The sequence below is a fragment of the Labeo rohita genome, chromosome 7 (assembly GCF_022985175.1).
Source record: "Labeo rohita strain BAU-BD-2019 chromosome 7, IGBB_LRoh.1.0, whole genome shotgun sequence".
Lineage (NCBI taxonomy): Eukaryota > Metazoa > Chordata > Actinopteri > Cypriniformes > Cyprinidae > Labeo > Labeo rohita.
The window spans coordinates 30,201,487-30,214,573 of NC_066875.1; the positions used below are offsets into that span (position 1 = coordinate 30,201,487).

A 13,087-nucleotide genomic window follows, 5' to 3' on the forward strand; every position below is an offset into this window, starting at 1 on the left:
ACCTTTACGGTATGATCCAATTAGGGTTGAATAAGTACTTTTTTAGCTGTTGTACTCTGCTGCATCAGTGACTTCCTTGTACTTATTTTCTGAGAGTGCAGGATTGTTGCTCCTCTCACTCCTAATTCTCATATGTGTTCACTAGCACACACACTGTAAGGGCGTTCTTCTGAGAGAAACACATCCAGAAAAACACATCCAGAAACACAGAGACTTTCAAAAGATGCATTCATAAAGAAAGCTTATGAGGAAAAAATTTAATTAGATTTAATTCAACAGATATACAAGAGAAACCCCAAAGGGCTGTGATTATAAAACCAGTATATTTTCTTGTGCTGCTTTATGGGCAACTGGAAAAAAAGTTTTTTTGAACTATAGAGTGTTTATAAATGACAATAAATACTGAATGTTTTAATAGATGGCAATCCACTGAATTTATAAAAATGTTATTTTTATTTTTCTCCACTTTTGGTTATAAAAAGTTATACAAAATTTCAGATATAAAAAGTAACAAAGGAACATTGTGAGGTTTAGTGATATGGAGTTGAAAATAGTAGAAGCTGCTTATTAACAGCAGAACAACAAAAACAACTGAACATGCTTATCTAAAATTCCCACAGAACAAACTGCACTTATTCATAGACTACAGATCAATGTAAAAAATAATATATATATTGTAAATAAATGCATCATTGTGTCATTGTAATCTTCAATCAGTGTGGTATATATCTAACAGAATGAAAAGACGCTGGTGAGTTTACAGTAATCAGTATCAGCGATAAAAGAGAAGTACAGCTGCTTCAGTTATTTCTCTGGAAGCGCTCCATCCTGCATTAATACCATAGCCATCCCAGTCAAAGCTGGTGAAGTCCCCACACTGTCTAGGGGCGCCCTCAGGAAAGTGTCCACCTCCACCAATACAGAACTGTAAGAACATGAGTACATTATTAACAACACAATATACCTATGCATTTCTTCACTGGTGCATTTGAAACATTTCTGTTGTAAGTGTATTATTGTAAATGCATCTTTCTCTTCCACATCAGGGGTGGAGACCTCATTTGGGGTAGGGGCCACATTTTCCAGAATATTACATTAGGCCAGTGGTCTGAAACTAAATTCCTTAAAAGATGATATAATACAAAGTATAGTGTTCTAAATGTACATACATTTTTTTAGAAATCAAAATATGAAAAACTTTCAAGGATTTATGATGATGATGACTGTTGAAACGCATCATCACAGTCTTGTGAAAAGGGTCCATTGGTGCAAAATGAAACATTTTAAAAGGCGACCGATCGGGCTTTTGCTTTCTGTGGCAGCTCCTAGGCTTGTTTCTTTTTTTAAATCCTCTTTGAAGATTCATTTTTATTCTGCATGTTTTAATTCTGTTCAAGGGTGTAAATGTTTTTATTCATCCTTTTAGGTATTTTGTAAATATTTTTTTATATTTGTTGTACAGCACTTTGGTTTCAACATCTGTCGTTTTTAAATGTGCTTTATAAATTAATAAACTAAACTAAACTTATCCTTAAGCCATTTAGTTGTTGTTGGGCAGTATGTTTTTGGTCATTGTCATGTTGGAAGGTGACTGACCTGCCCATCTTCAGCTGTCTAGCAGAGGGACGCAGGTTTTTCCACAAGAATTTGGATGTACTTGGCAGCATCCATTTTCCCTTTAATCCTGACCAATCGCCCAGTCCCAGTTGAAGAGCTGAACACCCCCACAATGTAATGCTGCCACCACCATGCTTCACAGTAGGTATGGTGTGTTTTGGGTGGTCTGCTGTGTTTGCAACCTAGCACTTGGAGTTCAGTCCAAAAAGGTCAATTTTGGTTTCATCAGACCATAGAACCATTTGGGGTTTTTTTTTTTTTTTTTTTTTTTTTTTTTTTTTTTGCATAGCGTAAATGAGAAAGGCTTCTTTTGTGCCACCCTGCCAGACCAGTTTTGTGTAAAGCTTGGGAGAGAGTTGTCCAGACCCATACAAGCCATAAACCACTGTAAGTCCTTCAAAGTTGCCTTTGGCCTCCTGGTAGCTTCTCTTATCAATGTGGTCCTGGCTCTGTCATCCACTTTGGATGGACGGCCTGATCTAGACATTGTGCTGGTGGTACCATACTCTTTCCACTTCCTAATGATGCTTTGAACAGTAGCTCGAGGGAAAGCTAAAGCCTTTGAAATGTTTTTGTAGCCTTCTCCTAACTTGTGCCTTTCTACAACTTTATCCCGGAGGTCTTTTGAAAGCACTTTCCCAACCATGGTGAATTCTTTGCCGTACCATGCACTACTAACAGTGGAATCTTCAAGAAACAGCTTGTTTTATTGTGAAGTAATCAACACCACTACTATTGATGTGAGGTGGGACAATTGGCCTGGTGTTTAATCTGGAAGTCGATTGCTTGCACTTGAGCAAATTTATAATGGTATACTCTAGGGGGCTGATCACTTTACCAAACCAGGTAAATTTAATTAATTTTTAATAATAATACAATAATGATATTTTTACTTCAGTGATGAGGGTTATAATGTGTACATACAGCTCAAAAAAAAGTCAGAGACTTAATTTATTTTATTTTTTAGAGTGCAATGTGACAAAGAGCAAGGGTATGATGATTTTCTATGTATGTGATTAACAGCAATTGCTGTTTATAAACAATAACATTTTTTAAACTCACATGTTCAGTGTGACAAGCAGTTGGTTTAACTCATAAACAAAGAGCCATAGCTGCCTTTTCAGTATTGAAGACTCTGAATGTGATGAATCCGGGCTCAAATATTCCTGAAAAAGCATCCACAGAATATATCACTGATGATGATCTGTCATACTAGGTCCATACACAACATGGCGTTTATTCATTAAAATGATTGGATCTCAACAATGATGATGCTTTGTAAGTAATATACCATCACTGAATAATACACAGATATGACTGTCAATCAGTGTGGCTACTTTGAAAAATATTGTCTTAAGTATTGTCATACCTCTTGAATGAGGACCATACAGATTTCTGGTTGATATGGCATCTCCAGTATCATACACTACTGGAATAGCAGGTCCATTATTAATGTTGCATGTCCCGATTCCAGACCTCACTGGGAATTTCTGGGAAAATTATTACAAATATTCAGTGTTTTATTTAATTTCAAAACAAAATTAGTCTTTGCCTATATTTCTCTGAAACTAGTCTCGAAGTTTATCTGACCATAAATAAATTGAAAAGGTTTCCTCCATGTAGGGTTAAGAATCAATTTTCAGTGTGGTATCGCAAGATGGAGGCAGTGCTCAAGTCAAAGTCAAGTCACATTTATTTATTATTGTGCTTTGTAAAATGCTAAATGTTTTAAAGGGGTCATCGGATGCCCATTTTCCACAAGTTGATATGATTCTTTAGGGTCTTAATCAAAAGTCTCTAATATACTTTGATTAAAAATTCTCAATGCTTTTGTAAAACAACACCCTTTTTACCTTGTCAAAATGAGCTCTGCAAAAATCATCTCATTCTAAGGGGTTGTTCCTTTAAATGCAAATGAGCTTTGTGGAAAGACGGTCTTGTTTACTTTAGCCACATTTAGCCGTGTTTAGCCGCATTTAGGCGCTAAACTTCCTAACTACCACGTTATAAGGAAAGGTGATCGCAAAGATTAATAAAAGAAGGCTTATACTCACTTCTGCTGTAAGTGAAGCTGGATCATGAATGATTCGCGTGAACATAGACGGATATATGTAGATCGGGAGGCGCATTCCCTTCACAAACAAACGTAATCTACTGCATCTTCGGCGGCTCAGATGTCGGGAGTAAATGACGACCACTATGTTCATTATTACATCCAGCAACACAACACCTCAATATTCTTGTCTAACTTACATACCTGCTTCGGCATGGAAACAAGGAAAGTCACTGGACTGTGACAGCTGGTCTAAGGTAAGTGTCACGAATCTGGTCGGTGCTCTGCGGACCGCTCACCACCAGATGTCACTCTCACCTTTGCATTACACTCTGACTGGTACTTTGCACTTCGGACTGCATCTCCCATCCTCCACCACGCCCATTGCGTTGCCTCCGGTAGCCAATCAGGCTCACTATAAAAACCCCGGACTTTCCCCCTTGCAAGTTGGCGGTCATGCCGGAGCACAATCCCACAGTCACGTTTTCCGCCTGGATCGCTCGTGAAATGGCGGCCGTGTCGGAGTGCGCTCGAGCAATGGCGGCGACAGCGGTGCCCGTTCACAAGATGGCGGCGACTGAGGTGCCCGTTCCCAAGATGGCGGCGGCGCCGGCGCGCGCTCACAAGATGGCGGCGACGGCGGAGCCCGTTCACAAGATGGCGGCGAGGACAGAGCTCCGTCACGTCACAGCCGCCATACCAGAGCCATATAAAGTTCCAACTGCATTTCCTGAGTCAAGTTTCCAAGTCAAGTCAAGTTGCAGCTGTATTTCCTGAGTCAAGTCAAGTTTCCAAGTCAAGTCAATGTACAGCTGCATTTCCAGAGTCAAGTCAAGTTTCCAAGTCAAGTCAAGCTACGGTCCTTGTTCCTGTGTCAAGTCAGGTCAAAGCTGTGTTTCCTGTGTCAAGTCAAGTCAGAGCTATCACTCCTATCTCAAGTCAAGTAACAGCCATCTTTCCTGAGCCAGAGCCACTGCACAAGATGGCTGCCACGCCAGAGCCACTGCATAAGATGGCTGCCACGCCAGAGCCCCTCCACAAGATGGCCGCCGTCTCCAAGCCCCTCCACAAGATGGCCGCCGTCTCCAAGCCACTCCACAAGATGGCCGCCGTCTCCAAGCCACTCCACAATATGGCTGCCACTCCAGAACCTGTGATCAGCACCCGGACGCCACCTGTGGCCATGATGGCCCACGTGCTGGACACACCCCTAATGACATTATGGGCAGCTAAAGTGGCACTCCTTCATGTCGCGGCGGCTACCCCAGAGTCAAGTCAAGACACAGCTGCCGTTCTCCACGAATCAAGCCAGGTCACAGCTGTGCCCCACGAGTCAAGCCAGGTCACAGCTGTTCCCCACGAGTCAAGCCAAGTCACAGTTGTTCCCCACGAGTCAAGTCACGCTACAGCTGTTGTTCCTGAGTCAAGCCATGTTATTCCTGAGTCAAGTCACGTAACAGCTGTTGTTCCTGAGCCAAGCCATATTGTTCACGAGTCAAGTCCTGGTACAGCGGATCTCCATGAGCCAAGCCAGGTTATAGCAGTTCCTCATGAGCCAAGTCAAGCTGCTGCTGTTATTCCAGAGCCAAGTCAAGCTTCCGAGTCCAGTCAAGCTTCCGAGTCCAGTCAAGCTTCCAAGTCCAACAACGTCAAGGCGGTCGTTCCTGCGTCAGGCAACATCAAGGCTGTCGTTCCTGCGTCAAGCAACTTCAAGGCTGTCGTTCCTGAACCAAGTAAAGTCATTGTTAACCTTCACAAGCCAAGTGAAGTCAGGGCCGCTCCTCCTGAGTCGAGCAAAGTCACAGCCGTGGTTCCTGAGTCAAGCAAGGTCATTGATCTTCACAAGCCAGTTCAAGCCACCGCTGGTCTTCACGTATCAAATCAAGTCACCGCTGATCTCCAAGAGTCAAGTCAGTTCACTACTGATCTTCACGAATCTGGTCAAGCCACAGCAGCACTCATTGAGCCAAGTCAAGGTATTGCTGTTTCAGAGTCAAGTCACGCCCTGCCCGACGGCCCAGAGCCTCCCCATGTTTCATCAGACCTTCCAGTGCCTCGTCATGTCTCGTCTATTTGTCCAGAGCCAAGTTACGTCTCGTCTGACCGCCCAGAGGCTTGTCACATCATGTCTGCCAGTGTGATGGCAATCACCATTCTCAGTATGTGGGCCGCACACTACACTCCGAAGCTCCCGTCTGATCTCAAGCCTGCTCCAGAGCTCCCGTCTGATCTCAAGCCTGCTCCAGAGCTCCCGTCTGATCTCAAGTCTGCTCCAGAGCTCCCCTCATTTGGAGAAGCCATGCCAATGCCTCCTGAGGTGTCAGCCTTGGCTGTAGATCCTCCCATGGAGGCGGCATCCCTCTACGACCTCTCTGCTTCTCCCCTTATTCTGTCTGCCTTCTCTGTCTCTGCTGTTCCCAGGTCCCAGGCCATAACGCGGTTTCCTGCTCCAGAGCTCCCGCCTGGTCTCAAGTCAGCTCCAGAGGTCCCGTCTGGTCTCAAGTCTGCCCCAGAGGTCCTGTCTGGTCTCAAGTCTGCCCCAGAGGTCCCGTCTGGTCTCAAGTCTGCCCCAGAGGTCCCATCTGGTCTCAAGTCTGCTCCAGAGGTCCCGTCTGGTCTCAAGTCTGCTCCAGGGGTCCCGTCTGGTCTCAAGTCTGCTCCAGAGGCCTTCCCCTTCAGAGAAGCTGCGCCAATGCCTCCAGAGGTGTCAGCGTCGGCTGTAGAACCTCCTATGGAGGCGGCGTTATCCTGTGGTCTCTCTGCTTCTCTTCCTGTTCTCTCTGCCTCCTCTGTCCCTGCTCTCCCCAGGTCCCAGACCATGACGCAGGTTCCTGTTCCGCCCCGAAGGGCTGCGGCGCCTCCTGTTCCGCCCCGGAGGGCTGCGGCGCCTCCTGTTCCGCCCCGGAGGGCTGCTGCGCCTCCTGTTCCGCCCCGGAGGGCTGCGGCCCCTCCTGCTCCGCCTCCTGTTCCGCCCTGGAGGGCTGCTGCGCCTTCTCCCCCTATTCTGTCTGCCTCCTCTGTCCTTGCTTTCCCCAGCTCCCAGACCATGACGCAGATTCCTGTTTCGCCCCGGAGGGCCGCTCCGCCTCCTGTTCCGCCCTGGAGGGTCGCCCCGCCTCCTGTTCCGCCTTGGAGGGCTTCTGCGCCTCCTGCTCCACCCTGGAGGGCTCTTGCGTCTCACGTTCTGCCTCCGGCTCCGCCCTGGAGGGCTCTTGCGTCGCCTGTCCCGCCTCTGGCTCCGCCCTGGAGGGCTCTTGCGTCGCCTGTTCCGCCTCCGGCTCCGCCCTGGAGGGCTCTTGCGTCGCCTGCTCCGCCCTGGAGGGCGCCTGCTCTGCTTCCGGCTCCGCCCTGGAGGGCTCCTGCTCTGCGTCCGGCTCCGCCCTGGAGGGCTCCTGCGCCTCCTGCTCCGCCTCCTGCTCCGCCCTGGAGGGCTCCTGCTCTGCCTCCAGCTCCGCCCTGGAGGGCTCCTGCTCCGCCTCCGGCCTGCCCTGGAGGGTACCTGCTCTGTCGGTCCTGCCTCAATCACCGGGCCCTCCACATGGACCTGGCCCTCCAGCCCGCGCCCTGTCTCGCTCCATCCCCACCGCTCCCCTGGACTGTTGTTTCCTTCGAGCGTCTGGAAGCCGCTCCTTGGGGAGGGGGCTATGTCACGAATCTGGTCGGTGCTCTGCGGACCGCTCACCACCAGATGTCACTCTCACCTTTGCATTACACTCTGACTGGTACTTTGCACTTCGGACTGCATCTCCCATCCTCCACCGCGCCCATTGCGTTGCCTCCGGTAGCCAATCAGGCTCACTATAAAAACCCCGGACTTTCCCCCTTGCAAGGCACGGATTGTTGTATTGTTGTGTTTATTATTGTTATCCCTTCCTAGTTCCTTGTTCCGAGTTCCTAGTTCCCTGTATTTTGTTTTTCCCGCCTGGTTTTCTCTTTTGGACTGTCTAGCCGCCTGCCTTTGGATTATCGCTTGTCATTATGGACTATTCTCTCGTCTCGCCTCTGACACTCCTGGTTACTGTTGTTTTGACCCTGCCTGTCCGACCATGTTTCTGTCTCGTCCCATTAATAAAAGCTCGCATGTGGATCCGCTCGCCTCTCGTCCCTCACTCCCGGTTACAGTAAGAGCTCATGTCAATCAACTATCGTGGGAGCGGCATCTGTGGGTGTGAGGGCACACTGACAGGTATCTGAGAACGGCTCGATTTGAAAAAGGGGATGTTATTTTTACAGATTAATTAAAAACCACTGCATGGATTTTTATTATTATAGGGTAGATTTGTACATACACTGCCAACACACATTAATGTTCAAGCAACATGGAAAACTGAACATAGCATCCGATGACCCCTTTAAAGCTTCACTGTAATAAAAAGGAAATAACAGTGCTGTTACAAAATCGCATTTATAAAACAACTTCAGTTTCAGTTATAACAGCTTGAAGTTTTGTTCTCATCCGACAGTGTCAAAGCAGTCAAATCAATAATATTTTTGAACAATAATAATTTAATAACATTAACATAATATTAATAATAATTATAATATTAACATAATATTAACATTAATATTAACAATAATAAATAAATAACATTTGAACAATAATAGTGAACAGAACTGCTGCGCGTCTCAGAGCAACATATTTCTTACTTGCATGAACGCTAGTTACGCATGTAACTGTGGTTCTGTGAATTCCGGATGACCGCCAGAGGCAGTATGAATACTTGGATTAATCACAGCGCCAGCCAGATAGGTCGAGAAAATATACCAACAAAGTCACATAGTGACGTATGCTGAGCTCTGGGGAGTTATAAGCCACAGCAACTCAGCACTCCGCCTCGGCACACTTTTCTTGCGCATTCCGAGTGACGAAGAACTCTGGCGGTCATCCGGAATTCACAGAACCACAGTTACATGCGTAACTAGCGTTCTGTTTCATTCCTACTGACCGTCAGAGACAGTATGAAAACTTGGATGACACATACCAACAAAGTCATGAGGAATGCCACCTACCTGATGAAAAAATTAAGGCTGCTCCTGAAGAACCGCAGAACAAACGGAATGATGAGCAGCAACGTTGACCTTATAAAACCTGGCAAACGTGCACGGAGAAACCCAGGTAGCGGCAGTGCAGATATCCGCCAAGGAAACTCCTCTAAAAACAGACCAAGATGATGAGATGGCCCTAGTGGAATGACAAGTTAAACCAGAGGGCAATGGTTTCCCTGCTGCCTTGTAAGCCAATATAATAGTCTTCACTATCCAGTTCGACAATCTCTGCTTCGACACTGGAGAACCTTTTTTCACACCACCATAGCAGACAAACAACTGGTCTAAATTGAGCAGTAGTGTCTACATAACACTTCAAGGCACGAACGGGACACAAAAGGTGAGTGCCCGAATCAGAACCTGAAGAAGTCTGAAAAGAGGCCAGTTCAATGTTCTGATTTATGAACTGGGGAAGAAGGACTTTTGGTAGAAAAGAAGGACTGGGTTGTAGGACCACCCCGGAGTTGTCTGGCAACCAACGCAAGCATAACTCACTAACAGATAGCGCATGCAACTCACCAACCCGTTTTGCAGAAGCAACAGCCGACAAAAAAACAGTTTTCAAGGATATGCATTTGATGTCATTGCTCTGCAAGGGCTCAAATTGGGATGAGCAAAGGAATGAAAGCACAGTAGGCAGATCCCATACTGGAAAATGAGGATTCCAAGCAGGCTTTAGGCGGCGTGCACCCTTCAGAAAACTGCAGACAAGTTTGTGAGACCCAAGAGAAGATCCCTCAACTGGAACATAATGCGCAGAAATCGCAGCAACATACACTTTCAACGTGGCAGCTGCTTTGCCCTCTTCCAGTAAACGCTGAAGAAATCTCAAGACACTTGGGATGTCACATGTTGCAGGATTAAGCGCATGCTCCTCACACCATGCAGAGAAAAGCTTCCAACGTGAAGCATAAATCTGGCTTGTGGAAGAAGCCCTAGCATTAGAGATAGTGTGAATAACTGCAGGATCACAATGTTCCAGAGGAGAATTTATCCCAATGGCCAAACCCAGAGCTGCAGACGAGCTGGGTCCGGGTGCCAGATGCTGGCCTCCAGCCGGGAGAGGAGGTCCTTTCTGGGGGGAAGCTGCCACGGATTGCCTGTCAGAAGTCTCAGTAACAAAGGAAACCCTGGTCTGGCTGGCCACCGTGGTGCCACAAGTAGCACTCTGTGCTTGTACAGGGAGATTCTGTCTAATGTTTCCCATAGCAGAGGGATTGGAGGAAATGCATATAGTAGGCAGCTCGGCCATTCGTGAGACAGTGCATCCTGGCCCAAGGGACTGGACGCTTCTGTCTTTGCGAACCATAAGCGACATGTCAGGATCTCATGAGTAAGCCGTAGAGACCTGTGGGACTTTGTGCCACCCTGGTGGTTCAGATGGAACACCCAAAGGCACTCCTGCCTTCAGAAACTCCTCCTGTCTCCAACGCTTCAACGCACGTTTGCAACTGTGAGAAATTACAATCAGTCGATGGAGATGTCGGATGGGACTGAGTCTTAAACTGTTGTTCCATAACTGGAGTGGCCTGAGGTGGAGTAAACCGAGGGGAAGCACCACTGTAGGATGCAGTTAGCATCCCTATTAGTCGTAGGACCATCCGGTAATGCAAAGACACCCCTGGCTGAAAGCGAGCCAAGAGTTGCAGAATGTTTGTCACACGTTCCTGAGACAGGGAGGCAGACATTAGGTGTGAATTTAGAGTCATTCCTATGAACACAGTGGTCTGTGCTGGAATCAGACAACTCTTTGTCTCGTTCACAGAAAAACCCAACTTCTGCACGTGCCTCAGAAGCAGCTTGGAGTTTTGCATGGCCTGCTGTCTTGTGGGGGCACAAAGCAGCCAGTTGTCCAGATAAGGGAGAATACGCATGCCTCTCATCCAAAGAGGAGACAGAGCTGCGCTCACACACCTTGCTTGGGCAAGCCACACTTGGTGGCGGGCTGCCAAAAGCATGGCTGTAAGATTACCCAGCTCACGGGTCACATGGCCCATGGCCAAAAGAGCTGTTTGCAGGAACTGTGAAATGGAGGAATCAACATTTGCTGGTTCCAGAGTACTAGTGGCAGCAAGTAGTAATTGGCAGATTGTGTTTTCTGTACGAGTTACATAGGCGACAGACTCGTATGCTTTTTTCAGTAATGTATCTGTGCGACCACATTGCGCACTGGGACATTGTACATTCCCTCGTAGGGCCTCGTCGGGAGACACCACCAAAGCTGCAACAGGCTGCTCTATCTCTGGAGCACGACCCATCCCAATAGAATCTGCTTCAGCCATAGATGCTAGAGTCCGAGCAATCTTTGAGCGCCGCTTAGGCGGTAGAGGGTGACACGGGAGTGGATTTTCAAATCTCTCCCGTCCCACTCCCACAAAAAAAAATCCCATCCCATCCCAATCCCACGAAAAAACTGGGAAAAAATCCCGTCCCGTCCCAATCCCGGAAGAATGACTCCCATTCCCTCCCACTCCCGTATTATTATTATTATTATTATTATTTGGCTAGAATCTGCCAGTTACAGTAAAGAATACAGTACAGATCACAGTATGCCCGTAACTTTTTTTTTTTTTTACATTAGTTGAATAAAAATGCAAAATTTTGTTTATTATTATTATTATTATTATTATTATTGAACTGAAAGCCATCTTAAACAAATGCACAGTGTGCATTGCACACACATTAAATTTCACGTAAATCATTCATGCAGACACACGTTTCCTATTTGAATTGGTCCATTTGAAAGTAGACATTTCACTCTATAGATATATTTTTCTTGTCTCTAAAGCAAGTATACACGGAGTTTCGAAGTGACGCGCTCAAGTTCACAGAGACAGGCGGTAGAAAGCGCGTCCTTTTTGCTTTAATTAGTTTACAAAAGCGCAACGTTTCTTTGTTTTTCTGAGTGCACACAAATAAACGTTGAGTCTTTACAAATTCGAAAGATGCCTATCACTCTTATCTGTATGACCAAAAATGACGGTATTTTAAGAGCAAGTGACCGCACCGGCGCCTCTGTCATGCAGTACCGCGCTACTATTCGGCTTCCACACTCGCACTGACACTTCAATAGCGCACATTTTTCTAGGTTAACATTAGATTGAGCGGCCATGTAAACTTGCTACTACATACATCTTCCAGATGAAAAGCCATATGGTCGATGAATGATAGGTGAGCATTTGGATGTCCTGCTGTATTACAAGTCGTTAACGATTTGTCCGTCATGAACTCACTTGCTTAACCAGCCACACCAAAGCATACAGAAGGAGAGAATAAAGAGACAGGTCAACTAGAATTAAGTTCAAAATTACAATATATCGTTTATAGTTTATTTATATAAAAGGTATATTTGTCTGTAAAGTTGGGTTTCATAGCGTTACGATTCCCGGTCCCGCCCACTCCCGCTGACATTTTTTCCTGTCCCGTCCCAATCCCGTGATTATTAGTGATTTTGTTTCCCATCCCGCGGGATTCCCGAAAAAATGTCAGCCTCTATTAGGCGGACCAGCACCTGTAAGGGCATTTGAAAACTCAGCCACAAAATCTTTACATGGTGGCATGGCAAAAGAAGTCGCAGCTGTGGGCTGTCTGAAAAAAATGTTGGTTTGAGCAGATTGGGCAGGTGACTCATCCAGTCCTAAACGAGCAATTGCCATTCGGAGCACAGCCAAAGTATCATCAGAAGATGACTGGACTTGTCCAGATGACTGAACTGAGCCCTCACTAGACCCCTCTGCTGCTGGATGACCAGCGAAAGCATCCTGAGGTGAAGGCTGCACAGCAGCATCCACAGTGTCCCCATGATCATTAAAGAAAGAATCAGAAGCACTTGTAGAGAGCACATCCAGGTCAGAAAAACAAGGAGAATCAAGAGATCCCTCCCCAGCACCTTGATTCTGAACATTCACATCCTCCTGTGTTGTCTTCACAGGACTAGCACATGTGACAGGTTGAAGTGACTCTAGCAGGCGTTTCAGTTCTGCCATCTCTGAAGAAAGCACAGAAACCGTCTTAGAAAGCAAATTTTCCTCCATACGCGAATATTCGTCACTTCGCGATGTGGCTTTCTTTTAGACGGCGGGGCAGTGCTCGGCTGCCACAGACACCCTGCGTTTCTTGGATCGCGGTTGCATCTAACTGCTGGAGTTTCACCGTTGTATTAGGATCCAACTCAGCAAGACGGAGCTGTCGTTCAGACATGGGTAAGAGACAGCAATGCAGACACGGGTCTGTGAGAGACTCTTTGAGATGCTAAACACCCAAGCACGACAGACAGAATTCATGACTGTCATCCGGCAAAAGATTATTAGGGCACAGCTTACAAGTCAAGGGGAAACCAGTGGCAATCGAGCTGTGAGCCATAGTTCCTCT

The 13,087-nt window shown here is 46.5% G+C and overlaps 1 protein-coding gene across 1 annotated transcript; it reads right to left on the reverse strand.

The window, feature by feature from the left end:
- Window positions 1–772: 772 nt before the first annotated feature.
- LOC127167550 (intelectin-like protein) lies at window positions 773–10,034 on the reverse strand. Its single transcript, XM_051113680.1, is given in 5 exon segments — window positions 773–925; window positions 2,680–2,783; window positions 2,987–3,107; window positions 3,208–3,230; window positions 9,725–10,034. Coding segments are annotated over 5 exon segments (711 nt in total).
- Between the last annotated feature and the right edge of the window lie 3,053 nt (window positions 10,035–13,087).